General features: G+C 46.5%; 1 protein-coding gene across 1 annotated transcript in view; it reads left to right on the top strand.

The window, feature by feature from the left end:
• Positions 1–17,109, top strand: part of LOC134969588 (cytochrome b-245 light chain) — a 91,547-nt gene that overhangs the window by 9,392 nt on the left and 65,046 nt on the right. Inside the window, exons 2-4 of the mRNA XM_063945647.1 lie at positions 4,302–4,371; positions 7,818–7,892; positions 9,759–9,842. Of these exons, the coding sequence (XP_063801717.1) occupies positions 4,302–4,371; positions 7,818–7,892; positions 9,759–9,842 (229 nt within the window). The remainder of the gene's footprint in view (positions 1–4,301; positions 4,372–7,817; positions 7,893–9,758; positions 9,843–17,109) is intronic.

Raw genomic sequence — 17,109 nt, forward strand, 5'->3', positions numbered from 1 at the left:
ATGTATATCTGGCACTGGGGGGACATGTATATCTGGCACGGTGAGGCATATATGTATCTGGCACTGTGGGGACATATGTTTCTGGCAGTGTGGAGGCACCCATTTTTTGACACTTTTATATGTATGTGGCACTGTACTGGGACATTATATGTATTTGGCACTGTACAACATGACTAAAAACGGAGTTATACAAGGTCATACTCCTACAAAAGGTGTACGCACAAAATGGGGTGTGGCTTTGTGAAAACTAGGCCACGCCCCCATTTTTGCGCGCACGCATGATACTGGCTCTTGCCCTTGACTACAGATTTTTTTCTGGCTCTTTGCCTCTGACTGGTTGGCCACCCCTGTTATAGATGTTAGTAAATGAGTAATGTGCAGGCGTGCACAGTTGCTGAGCAGGGAATGGCAGAGATATGGCGTTACAGCAGTCAGCTGGCATTGTGTGCTACGTGAGGCGTCCTGTATAATACACTGCGACTGTTGACTTGGGCAATTGCTCAGTTGCAAGATACGCGCTAGTTCATCTTTCTGGAGGGAAATGGAGAAGCAGCTCGTTGCTGCATAGGGTATTTCATAAACGTATGTCCTGTCCTCTGATTGCTTCATGACGGGAAAGGAGAGGCCTTAGTAAGCGGGGAAATCTGCACGTCTTCATTATAACATGTAATGCGTATGTGCTGCAACCGGGTGGGGTTCCATAGATCTTCAGTAAATACACAGTCAATAGCTTGACCGTATATGGTCGAGATTCAAAAGGTCACCAGGGTCAAAAGATCAACTGTGTCAAAGATCGACAGGTAGAAAAGGTCAAAAGGTTGACACAAGTTTTTTGAGTTTTTGGGGTGACCAAAATTAGTCAACAGTGTACCCTTGCGAGGCTCGCTGCGTTCACCACAGGTTACTATTCCCATTTGTAGTCCAAGTGGATGGGATATGAAGCAAAAGTTGTAAAGAATAACAAAAACTTGCGTCGACCATTGTCATCTGGACCTTTTGAGCCTGTGGACCTTAGAAACAGTTAACCTTTTACCGGCCGACCTTTTGACCATGTCATCCTATTGCATGTCACCCATATGCAGGACCGTCTTAACAGCAGTGTGGGCCCCTGGGCACAGCAATGCACTGGGGCCCTTACCCATCCTTCAGCGGTAGGGGTGGGGTGGGGAGTGCTATCAGCGGCAGCTTTGATGTTTCTCGGGCGGTATGGGGTGTTCTATCTTCCACTCAGCATGTAGGACCTGGAGCAGTAATTTCTGCTAATTACTCCTTTACTGCACAGATGGAGTGGGAGGGAGAACACTAAACTGTAGAAGGGGACATTGGGCTGAATGAAGGGGCCTCGGTACATGACTTCCAGGGTGGTAGGGGGTGTTTAATATAGGTAGGGGAGGGGTCGGTAGTGGAGTGGGCTTAATATTCTTCATTTTCTGGTGGGAGGGCAGCTTGCTTGACTGCAGATACAGTATCTCAAGTTCCTGGTAAAAGATTTCTTAGCTTTGAATGGGATAAAAAAATTAGAGAGTCTCACCTTTCAGGAGGTACTGGGGACTTGGGGATCAGAGTTCAGGAGGCAGAGCAATCTACCAATGAATATATAAAACAGCATATTAGACGTGTGGAGCTGGAGCAGGGACTGGCTTCTGGAAGGCTGATATCTCTGGTTCTGGGCATAGTAGAGACAAGCTGCCAATGTCCACCGAAAGTGGAGACTCCCACCTTTTGGCGTATACCCTCAGAAAAACTATAAGTCAGACAGAGCCAGCGAGATCTGGCTGGGAAGAGCAATTAATAGTCTTGGATGGGGACCACTGCCTTGAAGTCAGATATCTCCGGTTCCCTAGGGCCGATTTTCAAAAACCTGGTACCCCTGGAAAGAGGGGACCCTCAGCTATCAGCCTAGGGCCCTTATACTCCTGGGGCCCTTGGGCAAGTGGCCATTGAGCCCATACGAAAAGACGGCCCTGCCCATATGGGTTTGACCTATTGACTGTCTAACTAGACTCTGTCTATCCATTGACTGGAACCCGCTGCAAGCAACATACATGTACAGTAGATCTGTTTTTCTCAATCCCGGTCCTCATGGAGCCCTAAATGCATGTTTTTCAGATCATCTAGCTGGGGCACAGGTGTGATAACTGACTAACACAGTAGATGTACAGGTGGTACTAATTATTCCTGAGGACATCTTGAAAACATGCACTGTTGAAGATTTGATTTCAGGAATGAGAAGCGATAAGGCATTATGGGGCAGATGCATAAACCTGAAGAAGGCATAAGGAAGTGATAAACCAGTGATAAGTGCAAGGTGATAAACGCACCAGCCAATCCGCTCCAATATGTAAATTAACTGTTAGGAGCTGATTGGCTGGTGCGTTTATCACATTGCACTTATCACTGGTTTATCCCTTCCTTATACCATCTCCATGCTTAATACATCTGCCCCCTAGTGTTCTACCAGCTGACTAGAAGACTGTAGTGTACACCTATACTGATGAGCCCTAGTAAGGTTGCCTGTAGGCTTTATCGGAACAAGTTGTGCTCTAAATTCTCAGTATTTATTCAGTTGGGGCATAGTGTAAATGGCATTACCCAGAAATGTATTCAGTCTGGATGTACACCACTGCTATAGGAATAACGGGGGGTCATTCCGAGTTGATTGTAGCTGTGCTAAATTTAGCACAGCTACGATCATTCACACTGACACGCGGGGAGACGCCCAGCACAGGGCGTTGTCCGCCCCGCATGTCAGTGCACCCCCACCCCCCCTGCAGAAGTGCAAAGGCATCACACAGCGGCGATACCTTTGCACTTCAAGAGTAGCTCCCGGCCAGCGCAGCTTTAGCGTGCTGGCCGGGAGCTACTCGTCGCTCCCCGGCCAGCAGCGACTGCGTGTGACATCACGCAGCCGCCGTGGCCTGCCCCCCCAACGGTCCGGCCACGCCTGCGTTGTCCAGACCGCTCCCTCTAAACGGCGGCTTGACGCCGCCGTCCAGCCCCTTCCCGCCCAGCGACCACCTCTGCCTCAGAGGCGATCGCTAGGCAACGATGGCTGCCATGCACCGGCGCACTGCGGCACTGGTGCATGCGCAGTTCCGGCCCAATCGCTGCGCTGCGACAAACTGCAGCGAGCGATCGGGTCGGAATGACCCCCAACGCACTGTTGTAACGTTTTGATGCATATACAGTAATTAGGCTCTATTGAAATATTTGCATTTAATTTTATTTGATTTCCGTGTCAACATGCCTTAGTAAGTCCTTTCATCTGAACGGGAACAAATTTCAGACACAAACGTTTGCGGGTAGCAAGTATTTGCATATGTGTTTTTTCATATCCATTTCACTAGAGCACGATAAAAACTCTGCTTTATTTATACAGATGCATATTAAAAAAACATGGGCTCAACACGTGTAAATGCAACTAAACCCGTGACCAGCAACCTGCTGCATGTACGGCCATCACATGTCACTTAAACACAGTAGTAGTAAGAACAACATATTATTATTATCCTTTATTTAATTCACGCCACAAGGGATCCGCTGTGCCCAATTACATAAATAAAAAAATAATCAAAACGGGACAATAAATAGTGACTTACGGTTGAAGACAATATAGGACAAGTACAGGGTAAGTAACACTGACAAAAGAATTTGAGTGGCAGAAAACCGCGGGATTAGGTGCCGTCAAGGATGGTAAGAGAAGGATAAGGACATAAGGGGTGAGGGCCCTGCTCGTGAGAGCTTACATTCTAAAGGCCCAAAATGTTCAAAGTACCCCCCCTTTACTCTTCCCATAGTGCCCCTCAGACATTGCACATCCACTCAGATCCTCCCAGTGGCTCCTAAACTCCCTTACGGGCAACTTCACTCCCTTCCTTCCACCTCCTGCTTCAATGGGCTTCACCCTTGGCCTCATCCTGGCTTATACAATAGCTGCAGCCATTTCTCAGCATACACAGTTTTGGCACATGACTAGAAGTCCTGCACTCCACTCCTTTGTGAGCACAGCCCTAAGCCTCTGAGGGGTCATTGCCAGGCCCCCTTACCGCAGGGCCCTGTAGCGGCTGCACACCACTCAGCATTTGTCTCACCGCTGCAGTGCAGCATGAATTCTTCTCCACCGTCCAATTTATCACAGATTTAATGTATCTGTTTTTATTTTTTTATAAATAGCATGTGAAAAACTGGATATTACTGTAGATATCTCCAAGGATTGCAACATGGTTATCCACAGTATCTGGTATACATGAAGATGGGCAGATATTATTGGATTGTAACTAATGTGTTTTTTCCCCCCACAGTTCTCCTCTCTGGCGGCATAGTGGCGGTGGCCGGGCAGTTTAAAGGTTGGGAGTTTGGAGCTTACGCAATGTATCCTTTGTCACAACTAAAGTCCCATGTGGGGAGATGAGTCCCAATCATCTTGTACCTGTCATTTATCTAGCATAGCCTGTATATGCCAGAAGCTGATTGATTAGTACCTTAGGGGGTACATTTACTAAGCAGTGATAAGTGCGGAGAAGTGAGCTAGTGGAAAAGTTTCCCCATCAACCAATCAGCAGCTGTGTATAATTTTATAGCATGCAAATTATAGATGTTACTTCAGTGCTGATTGGTTGCCATGGGCACTTTTCCACTGGCTCACTTCTCCGCTCTTATCACTGCTTAGTAAATGTACCCCTAGATCTCTCCACTTATCTCTCTCCAAAAATTGATAAATCTCCTCCTACAGTATGTCTTATCAAGCCATGCACCCCACAGTATAAGGCCAGTTGCTGTGTATTACGGCCGGCATTAGCCAACCACGTGTAAAGGTGTGTACACACGGTGAGATTTATCCTTTGAATTTTGACTATATAGGGGGGTATTAAATTGTAGTCGGAACTGCCATCTTGTCGGAAAGACGGCAGTTTCCGACTTTTTAGGTCGGAAACTGTTCCGATCTATTCAATCCCCCTGCCGTTTTTCCACCAAGTCGGCAATTACGACTTGTCAGAAAACACGTGGATCGGCGGAATTGACGTGTCTTGTCGGAAGCGCGGTCAAATCCGGTTTAAGCCCGTTTCCGACAATCTGACCTTAAAAAGTCGGATTTGGCCGCTCATTGAATACTGAGATGTCTGATCCTTTCTGTCCAACATCAGTTGAATATACCCCATAGTCAAAATCGCAAGGAAAGTAGGTGCAAATCGCACTATGTTTAGCCAGCTGCGATACTGACGCGCACTTCCGCGTGGTCGGTATTGCAAGGAAAGATAGACTGTGCAGGCAAGTCAAATTTGACTATATAGTGTACAATCTAGTACATAGTATAGTCAAAATTGGCAATTAGTCAAAGGGGTCAATCCAATTACCTTCAAAGGGTGCGAAGTGCCGTTGCAACAGCATTTAAACACCGGCAATGGCACCCGATCTTGCACCCTTCGCTGGCGCGAATCAGCCCTAATTCGCACAAAACTGCTCGGACATCTATGGGGTGGTGAGCAGTTTTGTGCGAATTCGGTCCACCGTAGAGAGACAGTCAATATCGGTGGGTCGGGGCTTCGGGGAGTTCAGGGGAAAATCGCAAAGTCAAAATCTCACCGTGGGTACACACCTTAACACAATGCTTTTATATAGTACTGAGGCCAAAATACCAGACTGAGCAGTGTGTGGCCTGCAATAATGTATCTACAGTAATATATAACCCCAGTGCTTATTGTCACAGGGGAAAAATATTGATGATATAAAAGAAATAATACTATAACTTCAATAAATGGGAGACACCATACAATACATTGCAGAATATAACTGCGAGGTCGCACTTATTGTTATAATTGCTGCATGGTTGTGTTCCTATTATATGTGTGGAGTTTGTATGTTCTCCTGTGCTTTTGCACGTTTTCTCACCAGATCCATATGTACTGTCGCTTATTGCTGTATTTCCAATTTCTCTCTCACCTCTATAGTTATAAATAATCATCAGAATGTATTCCCTCTTCCTGACCCATGTCTAATTGCGGCCCCTCGCCCTGTCATTATGCCCCAGCCTCTAATACGCCTCTCACTATGGGGTTTACCCTGTGATCAGTGAACAGTCCCCTTGTGTGCCCTGTAATTACTTCCCCCACCTGTAGAAATACTTGTACTGCCCCTGTCTCTGGTCTCCTCACACTGATGGCGGCGCAGGGTTAAGGTAACTGTGCGTATTACATCTCAGACATCCTAGGCTGTAACTCTGTATAACAGAGGTTCTCAAACTCGGTCCTCGGGGGCCTACACAGTGCATGTTTTGCAGGTAACCCAGCAGGTGCACAGGTGTATTAATTACTCACTGACACATTTTAAAAGGTCCACAGGTGGAGCTAATTATTTCACTTGCGATTCTGTGAGGAGACCTGCAAAACATGCACTGTGTGGGGTCCTGAGGACCGAGTTTGAGAACCTTTGCTGTATAATCTCTGTGATTTTTATCCCTTTACATACTCTTAGCAGGAAAGCTATTATTTTACAAACGTAATTATTATTATTTAATAAGAAGGTAACTCAGCATATATCAGCAGTGACCCAGAAACAAACCCATTATTTAACTGGATTAGTCTAGCCCGTGTGACTTACATTAATGCAGGCATGTCCAAACTGCGGCCCTCCAGCTGTTGAGAAACTACACATCCCAGCATGCCCTGACACAGCTTTAGCATTCTCTGACAGCAAAACTGTCAGGGCATGCTGGGATATGTAGTTTCACAACAGCTGGAGGGCCGCAGTTTGGACATGCCTGCATTAATGGAAGCCAATGTTTAGTATATATGGCCTATGGAAGTTATAAACTTGTAGCTAAGGCCGTATTACTTCTGTCTGATAATTCCCAGTTAATGGTATTGTAACGAGCTGCGGCGTTTGCTTTCACTATATTTAGGCTTACGATACTGTCCCTTTAAACCAGGACACTCATGAATTATACACAGGTCCTGTGGCCGGCTGACTTCAAACCTGCATTTCACCTGTTTTTAAGCAGCCGCAGAACTTGTGTAATTCATGAGCGTCCCAGTTTAAAGGGATACTATGGTAAGCCTAACTATATTAATATATGTTTATACATAGGATCTCAAGCTCGGTCCCCAGAACAGTGCATGTTTTCCAGTTCTCCTCACAGAATCACAAGTGAAACAATTAGCTTCACCTGTCGATATTTGAAAATGTGTCAGCGATTAATGAGTACACCTGTGCACCTGCTGGGAGAGCTGGAAAATGTGCGCTGTTTGGGGTCCTGAGGGCCGAGTTTGCGACACTGGGTTGGGTGCGATATGAAATACCGCTGGATGGGTTGCCGGCGGTCAAATGACCGACAGTGGCATCCTGACTGATAATCCAGATGTCTGATGGGGTAGATATTTTTAATAATCATTAATAATATTGCTGAATGAGTCTAGTGATGGACATGTTCTTATTAGTACATGAAATAAATGGCATCCGTGTTGCCCTCCTATTAATTAGTAATTACAGCCTCTTTTTGTGTTTGCCTACAAGTAACTGGAGAGGATTGGTGGGTCTCCTATTGGCACATGCATACAATCATCCAGTCACTTGCCGCCTTTCAGTGTCTTGCGGACCCAGTTGATAGATGGGTCATAAGGGTGGAGAAAGCAGGAAATAAAACAGAGAAGCAGTAACTGGAATTGTGAGGCGTCTCTGATTGCAGGTCGTTCGTCTGCATTCCATAACGCACTGACAGTGTACTTCTCATCGCATGTCACTGCCAGTAAAAGAGCCACTCCGCATAACTCTAGGGCATTTAGGAAATTTCTGCGGTCGGATTTCTTAACTTCTGTTCCTAGAGCTGCCGGAGTTTTCATCAGCCTCCTGGAATATCCTAGAAGCAAGAGGAAGAAGGGCTCGACGATGGAGAGATGGTGAGTGCAGGGCCCCAGGTCTTGGGGTGTGTGATGTCCGTACATTGGCCCTCATTCCGAGTTGTTCGCTCTGTAATTTTCTTTGCATCGCAGCGATTTTCAGCTAACTGCGCATGCGCAATGTTCGCACTGCGACTGCGCCAAGTAAATTTGCTAAGCAGTTTGGTATTTTACTCACGGCATTACAAGGTTTTTTCTTCGTTCTGGTGATTGACAGGAAGTGGGTGTTTCTGGGCGGAAACTGGCCGTTTTATGGGAGTGTGTGAAAAAACGCTGCCGTTTCTGGGAAAAACGCGGGAGTGGCTGGAGAAACGGGGGAGTGTCTGGGCGAACGCTGGGTGTGTTGGTGACGTCAAACCAGGAACGAAACTGACTGAACTGATCGCAGTGGCAGAGTAAGTGCCGAGCTGCTCAGAAACTGCTAAGAAATTTCTATTCGCAATTTTGAGAATCTTTCGTTCGCAATTTTGATAAGCTAAGATTCACTCCCAGTAGGCGGCGGCTTAGTGTGTGCAATGCTGCTAAAAGCAGCTTGCGAGCGAACAACTCGGAATGAGGGCCATTGTTATGTATTGGGATTATTGTGCACTAAACACTGACCAGAGCAGAGGCAGAACTGTGCATTGCCGACCATGCTTATTACTGGTCCCTCAGAGCAGGGTTTCGGGCGGGTGACCCAGCATTGCCAGCCCCCCCTATCATACGGGACCCGCAGCTGCAGCACCCGCAGCAATGTTGCCAGTTCTCTCACTGAACCAGAGACGTCATCTATGACTGGGGCTGAATACCACATGTGGTGACTGCGGTATTAAAACTGCGCTTTGATAAATGTACCCCTTAGAGTGTAATTACCGGTATTATTGCAGCAGAACTGAGGCAATTACAGTGATTTACGGAACGGCTTCCATATCTATGCTGGTATGTGTAAAAATTAAATGATTACAAAAGTGGCTATATCCGCTTCATGTGGAGGATGGAGCCATTTTGTGACCTGAATTTATTCACCCTATCAATTCATGGGAAATATGTGCTATCACAGAGGCGTGAGGCATAAGGTGCCTCAGTGATGTCACTAGTTTGGTGTATGAATAGACATTCTCAGGCTGTTAATGAATTGTAGGCACCTGGTTTACTGCTGTCTTTATGTCGTCTGTATTTATATATAGAAGGTGGGGTGCTAACATTAGGTGCGGGTGACTATAGCCCACGGGGCGAATTATCCTTTACTGGATGACATGAAGCAGATCTGAAAAACATTTGAATAATCATGTGAACCATTATGAACCATGGGCCCGATTCGGCATTTATCGAACTACTGCGCGTGTGTATGCACCACATTGCGCAGGCGCATCACCAAAGAGCGACAGAATGGTGCGAAAATTTTGATCACATGGCTGTTCGCAAGGCAATTGACAGGAAGCAGGCGTTTGGGGGTGGTAACTGCCCATTTTCTGGGAGTGTCTGGAAAAACGCAGGCGTTCCCAAGCGTTTTCAGGGCGGGTGTGTGACGGCGGCTCCGACCCCGATCAGCCTGTTTGTATTGAGCTAGGCACAGACTGCACACACTGCGCAGAATGGGAAAAACATTCGATGGTGAGTGAGTTGCGAATGGTTTTGCAGCTGTCCGCTGACTGAGAGGAATTTTCGCACAGCGTACACATGCGATCGCACACATGCACGGGGCGAATTTTCACTCCCCCCTGGGCGGCGACTATCTGATCGCAGGACAGTGTATTTTGCAGCACAGCGGTCAGGTCTGAATTAGGCCCACTACACCCAGTGCTCAGGAGCATCACATGTAGGACACACAAGGCGGATCCCCTTTATTATATTGCCAGGCTGACATGTGGATCTTTGTGTTTGCAGTGGACAGAAGTACATGACGGCAGTGGTGAAAGTGTTTGGGCCCCTGACACGGAATTATTATGTCCGCGCCATCTTGCATGCAGGGTAAGTATCGCTAATAATCCATAACTCTACTTACTGAAGGAGTTTTCCACACATAGTAACACCAAGACGTGACAATAATTCACATACATTCAGTAACGCCAACGCGTGACAATAATTCACACACATTCAGTAACGCCAACACGTGTCACTAAGTCACACACATTCAGTAACACCAACACGTGTCACTAATTCACACATTCAGTAACGCCAACACGTGTCACTAAGTCACACACATTCAGTAACGCCAACACGTGACAATAATTCACACACATTCAGTAACGCCAACACGTGTCAATAATTCACACACATTCAGTAACGCCGACGTGTCACTAATTCACATACATTCAGTAATGCAAATATGTGACACTAATTCACATACATTCAGTAATGCAAACATGTGACACTAATTCACATACATTCAGTAATGCAAACATGTGACACTAATTCATACACATTCAGTAACACCATGTGTCATTAATTCACACACCTTCAGTAACGCCAACACGTGACAATAATTCACACACATTCAGTAACGCCAACACGTGTCACTAATTCACACACATTCAGTAACGCCAACACGTGACAATAATTCACACACATTCAGTAACGCCAACACGTGTCACTAATTCACACACATTCAGTAACGCCAACACGTGTCACTAATTCACACACATTCAGTAACGCCAACACGTGTCACTAATTCACACACATTCAGTAACGCCAACACGTGTCACTAATTCACACACATTCAGTAACGCCAACACGTGTCACTAATTCACACACATTCAGTAACGCCAACACGTGTCAATAATTCACACACATTCAGTAACGCCGACGTGTCACTAATTCACATACATTCAGTAATGCAAATATGTGACACTAATTCACATACATTCAGTAATGCAAACATGTGACACTAATTCACATACATTCAGTAATGCAAACATGTGACACTAATTCATACACATTCAGTAACACCATGTGTCATTAATTCACACACCTTCAGTAACGCCAACACGTGACAATAATTCACACACATTCAGTAACGCCAACACGTGTCACTAATTCACACACATTCAGTAACGCCAACACGTGACAATAATTCACACACATTCAGTAACGCCAACACGTGTCACTAATTCACACACATTCAGTAACGCCAACACGTGTCACTAATTCACACACATTCAGTAACGCCAACACGTGTCACTAATTCACACACATTCAGTAACGCCAACACGTGTCACTAATTCACACACATTCAGTAACGCCAACACGTGTCACTAATTCACACACATTCAGTAACGCCAACACGTGTCAATAATTCACACACATTCAGTAACGCCGACGTGTCACTAATTCACATACATTCAGTAATGCAAATATGTGACACTAATTCACATACATTCAGTAATGCAAACATGTGACACTAATTCACATACATTCAGTAATGCAAACATGTGACACTAATTCATACACATTCAGTAACACCATGTGTCATTAATTCACACACCTTCAGTAACGCCAACACGTGACAATAATTCACACACATTCAGTAACGCCAACACGTGTCACTAATTCACACACATTCAGTAACGCCAACACGTGTCACTAATTCACACACATTCAGTAACGCCAACACGTGACAATAATTCACACACATTCAGTAATGCAAACATGTGACACTAATTCACACACATTCAGTAACGCCAACACGTGTCACTAATTCACACACATTCAGTAACGCCAACACGTGACAATAATTCACACACATTCAGTAATGCAAACATGTGACACTAATTCATACACATTCAGTAACACCATGTGTCATTAATTCACACACCTTCAGTAACGCCAACACATGACACAAATTCACACGCAGTTAGTAACGCCATCATGTGTCACTAATTCACACACATTCAGGAAAACCAACACATGACAATAATTCACACACATTGAGGAACACCAACATGTGACACTAATTCACACGCAGTCAGTAATGCCATCATGTGTCACTAATTCACACATATTCAGTAATACCAACACGTGACACTAATTCACACATATTCAGGAACACCAACATGTGACACTAATTCACATGCATTCAGTAACACCAACAGTAACACTAATTCACATGCATTCGGTAACACCAACACGTGACACTAATTCACACACATTCAGTAACACCAACACGTGACAGTAATTCACACACATTGAAGAACACCAACATGTGACACTAATTCACACGCATTCAGGAACAATACAAAAGAGACCTATTAATGCTGACAGCCCTTACTCTTTTATATACTGCAGTGTGGTATGCAGTCAGTATGTCGACATACAGCATGTCCACAGATGATGTCGGCATGGTTAAAATGTGATCATCATAAATATTGGCAAAATGTACCCATATGTCAGGGTTAGGGATAGACTTACCCTAAAACACACGGTATTCTTTGTATCTTGACATGTTCATTGTCGGCATAACAGCCAAGTGCACATTCTCATGTCAACATAATTTCCCGAACCCTTGTAGTACCAAGCAAAAGGGAAAATATATATAATATATATATATATATATATATATATATATATATATATATATATATATATATATATATATATATATATATATATATATATATATATATATATATATATATATTAAAGGGAACACTAAAATAACACATCCTAGATCTGAATGAATGAAATATTCTTATAAACATCCTAGTGATATTCGGTGGACCCCCTTCTTTTAAAGTAAAGCATTCATAACCTTGGAACCAGAAATAAAGACACGGAGGCTTGAATTTTGGCAGAAAAATTGCTAGCTATTTATTTGTCCCTATCCATTAGCATACCTGTAATAGAGAATTAATTAATATGCCGATCCAGCCGGCATATGGTGGCAGCCAAAAGAACGGCTCAATTAACCTAAATTAACCTTACATAACTAACCATTCGAACCGATCCTAAATTTACTAAAACTATCACAAACCGGTAATAGGTGACAACTCAACCCCCACAGTGACTACCCACCGCTCCTGGGTGCCCTGCCGCTGCCTTCCCGGACGGGTGGTCAAGCGGCCATAAGTCGATGGAGGTGAGTGCACCTAAACCACACCAAACTGTAAAACACTACAGTTTACCATACAAATACAAAACTGCCGTTCTTTTCCGCCAATAAATAGCCAACGATAAAACCAGCCAAAAACTTAACGCCAAGGCACCACGTGCCAGAATTTCTGACCACCGGGGCGGGAGGGTGGGAAAGCAAATCACCACCAAAGAGATCTAAGATGGCCTCACCTTCCCTATATATATCAAACCCTCCCCTTAAAAAGGCTGTACTTTCCTAACAGCTAGGTCCACCCCTCACCAGATGTTTAACTCTTTCCTTTCCTATGCAGTCAATTCTCTCTCCTAAACATCCTAGTGATATTCGGTGGACCCCCTTCTTTTAAAGTAAAGCATTCATAACCTTGGAACCAGAAATAAAGACACGGAGACTTGAATTTTGGCAGAAAAATTGCTAGCTATTTATTTGTCCCTATCCATTAGCATACCTGTAATAGAGAATTAATTAATATGCCGATCCAGCCGGCATATGGTGGCAGCCAAAAGAACGGCTCAATTAACCTAAATTAACCTTACATAACTAACCATTCGAACCGATCCTAAATTTACTAAAACTATCACAAACCGGTAATAGGTGACAACTCAACCCCCACAGTGACTACCCACCGCTCCTGGGTGCCCTGCCGCTGCCTTCCCGGACGGGTGGTCAAGCGGCCATAAGTCGATGGAGGTGAGTGCACCTAAACCACACCAAACTGTAAAACACTACAGTTTTCCATACAAATACAAAACTGCCGTTCTTTTCCGCCAACAGCGAAAGACTCATCCCCAAAGTCTTTCGCACCGCCACCATAAACCTACCCTAACTCCTGCAAAACGAAACCTAGATCCTCCAGAAAAAACATCATCCCCTCATTGGATAGATGTACTCCATCAGGCCGGAAAAGGTGGCTGTCTCTGAACCGAATCCTAGGGTGGCGAACCACCCTCCCTCCGTGGGACAGCACCCACTTTGCCACCGCCCCGTTCACCTTTTTCCGGGCCTCGTCAATCTGGCGCCCATCCGCCACACCCCTCCAACACAACCTTGGCACCATCATTGAAAAAACCAACACACAATTGGTCCATACTGCGGCCACACTTGCCAGATCCTGTATCATGGCCCACCGCAGGTCCAAGGATGTCCTCTTCCCCAGGTCGTTGCCACCTAGATGGACAACCAAGACCCTAGGGACTCCATGCTTGCTGGCCTGACTAACTAGCCTACTCTTCAGCTCACTCCACATCATCCCTCGCCAGCCAAGCCATCTGACACCCTGTGCTCCAGGCAATGCCTGAGCCCCATCCGAGGCCACAAACCTGGCTGCCCAGTATACGTAAGAGTGGCCAACCACCCAAATAGCCAAATTGTCTTCAAACCAACCTGAAGGGGAAAAGAGGGGTAAAATTGATTACTAAAAGGCTTTATTAATTGCTTTCACCTGAAGGATCTGCCAAAAGAAAAAACTTTAGCTCTCGCTATTGCAGCAGTCACGGCCTAGCCGATCTGCACCATGCTTCGTTGCCAATTTGAAGCGCACATAGACACACAAAAGGGGAAGTTCAAATAAAAACAAACGAAATTAAAACAGGGGAGGGGGGGGGGTATAAAATGGGAAACACATGTAATAACTCAGCTGGAGGTGAAAGCGTAAAGACCTGCTGAGGGACTCTGATTAGAACAGATTAGCCGAATTGTAGATTAGAATTCAGTCCGTCAAGTCAGGCAAAAAATCGCAAAATAACTCCAGACCCCCGCTGCCGACTCATGCCAGCAACGACGAGTAGCTAATCCCTGAGTAGGATAAAAAGGGGGAAACACCAACAGACGCACAATACCATAACTCACAGAACTGGAACAACATAATACAATGCAAATAAAACAAAGCACCAAGCGCAATCCGACCTCTCATGCAACGGGGCGAATATATCGTCTGTAACTTGACGACTTCCATCGCCCCACCGCCTGGATTTCAGTTCTGGATAAACCCGCCGCAGCAGCCGACGTCGCAGTGCCTATTCGAAAGGAATGGGTACCGAACGCAGCGGGTGGGAGGCCCAAGCTTGCCAAACAACGACTCAGCATCCAACGAAACTGGTATTTCGTCACTGGCAGCCCGTCATAATGCAATAGCCATGACCCCTTCCTAACGGGTCGCACCGCCACATATTGCATCGCCAGACCTACTGGGCAAACGCTCTCCTCTTGCGCTGGAACCATAGTGACCCAGCGACCTCTCCCCACTTGGTCCGTCTTAGAGCGCCGCAATCTGCACAGCAAGGACCTCTCACCCACTACTACGTCTCCGACCAGCATGCGCGAATCTGCTCTCTTGGAAGGCGCTACCAACTCCGAAACCCTAAAGGCCCCGTGGTAAGCCATTGAGAACGCCAAACTGAACAAAAGCGTCTCAAACCTGGACGACGCGACTCGCCCCACCGCCGCAATGACGGCCGGCAACAAAGCCGCATCGATGGGCCGCCTCCTATCTGGTGGCGTCGGCGCTACTCGCGCCCACCCTTTCATTGCCTTCCGTAGAACCTCGCTTTTTGTCACATCAGGGATGCCCCGCAGCTTGCAGAAAAATGAGACCCCAGCCAAGTACCGTGATACCACCGCTCGGGACCTACCGGAAACATAAAGCTGCCAAATAAAAGAAAGCATCAGCCGATGCCTGCTCTTACCTTGTTGCTGACGACCTTGGACAAACTCCTCCCACTCGCTCCAAGCTTGTCCGTAAGCCTTGAGCGTGGCTGGCGCGACTGACCGCAACGCTAGACCCTCCAGTCCGGCCCGATCACCTGCCAAACATAACCGGGACAGTGAAAACCTTGCTCCTCGGCCTCGGGTGCCAAAACCCAAAACCTCTCCCACTGTCCACGCGACAAAGCGTCGGCAATTCCATTCTCCAAACCGGGCACGTGTTGTGCCCGGAACCATAGGTTCCTACGCAAGCACGTCAAAAGCAATTGCCCAAGCACCCGCAGAACCACCAGCGATTTTGCCCTCTGGTTATTAATCGCATGCACCACGCCCAGATTATCGCATCTAAACAATATGCTGCGATTAGCCAGCCGATCGCCCCAGACCTCCAACGCTACCATAATGGGAAAAAGCTCCAGAAGCACCAGATCTTTTGTTAGACCCTCGCTATGCCAGTTTGCCGGCCAGGATGCCGCGCACCAAGATCCCTCCAGAAAGCAACCGAATCCAGAGGCACCTGCTGCGTCGGTGAACAGCTGCAACCGCTCGCTGTCCACCGCTGGCGCTTGCCATATGCACACTCCGTTGAAATCCTCCAGGAACGAGGCCCAGACGGCCAAATCCCTTTTTATTTCGGAGGACAAACGCACGAAATGATGAGGCCTGGCACACCCCGCCGTCGCCCTTTCAAGCTTCCGGCAGAAAACCCTGCCCATCGGTATTACCCGACAAGCAAAGTTCAGCATGCCCAGCAAGACTGCGCCTGCCGCAGCGTGACTTTACGCGAACCTTCGAACCGGCAAATGGTCTCGCGGAGCTTCGAAACCTTGTCCCGGGGCAGGCGACACTCTCCCGCCACCGTGTCAATTTCAATCCCCAAAAATGACAAGCAGGAGGCCGGACCCTCTGTTTTGTCCACGGCCACGGGAACACCGAAGTGGTAAAAAAGAGCTCGGATGCTAAAAAGCAAGTCGCCGCACCTTGCATCATTAGCCGGACCCGCACACAGGAAATCATTGAGGTAATGGGCGACCCCGTGACCCCCTGACGAAGACTCCACGCACCAATGAAGAAACGTGCTAAAGCGCTCGAAAAATGAGCATGAAACGGAACATCCCATCGGCAAACATTTGTCGATGAAATACTCCGCCCCAATCCGGAAACCCATAAAACGGAATGAGTCCGGATGCAATGGCATTAACCTAAAAGCTGACTCAACATCAATCTTAGCCATGAGGGCCCCAGTCCCGTAGCTGCGGACCATCTCTAACGCCTCATCGAATGACTGACACACCACCGAGCAATGAGCCGGCGGTATTGCGTCATTGACTGACAATGTTAAATTCCTTTTGTCGTATAAACAACCCTTTATGAAGTCTAAGAACACTGTACGCTGTTTGCTTAAGAAGTACCGTAAGGGTACGCTATTTGCGTAACGATCGCTCC

Source organism: Pseudophryne corroboree, chromosome 11 (genome assembly GCF_028390025.1).
Source record: "Pseudophryne corroboree isolate aPseCor3 chromosome 11, aPseCor3.hap2, whole genome shotgun sequence".
Classification (NCBI taxonomy): Eukaryota; Metazoa; Chordata; class Amphibia; order Anura; family Myobatrachidae; genus Pseudophryne; species Pseudophryne corroboree.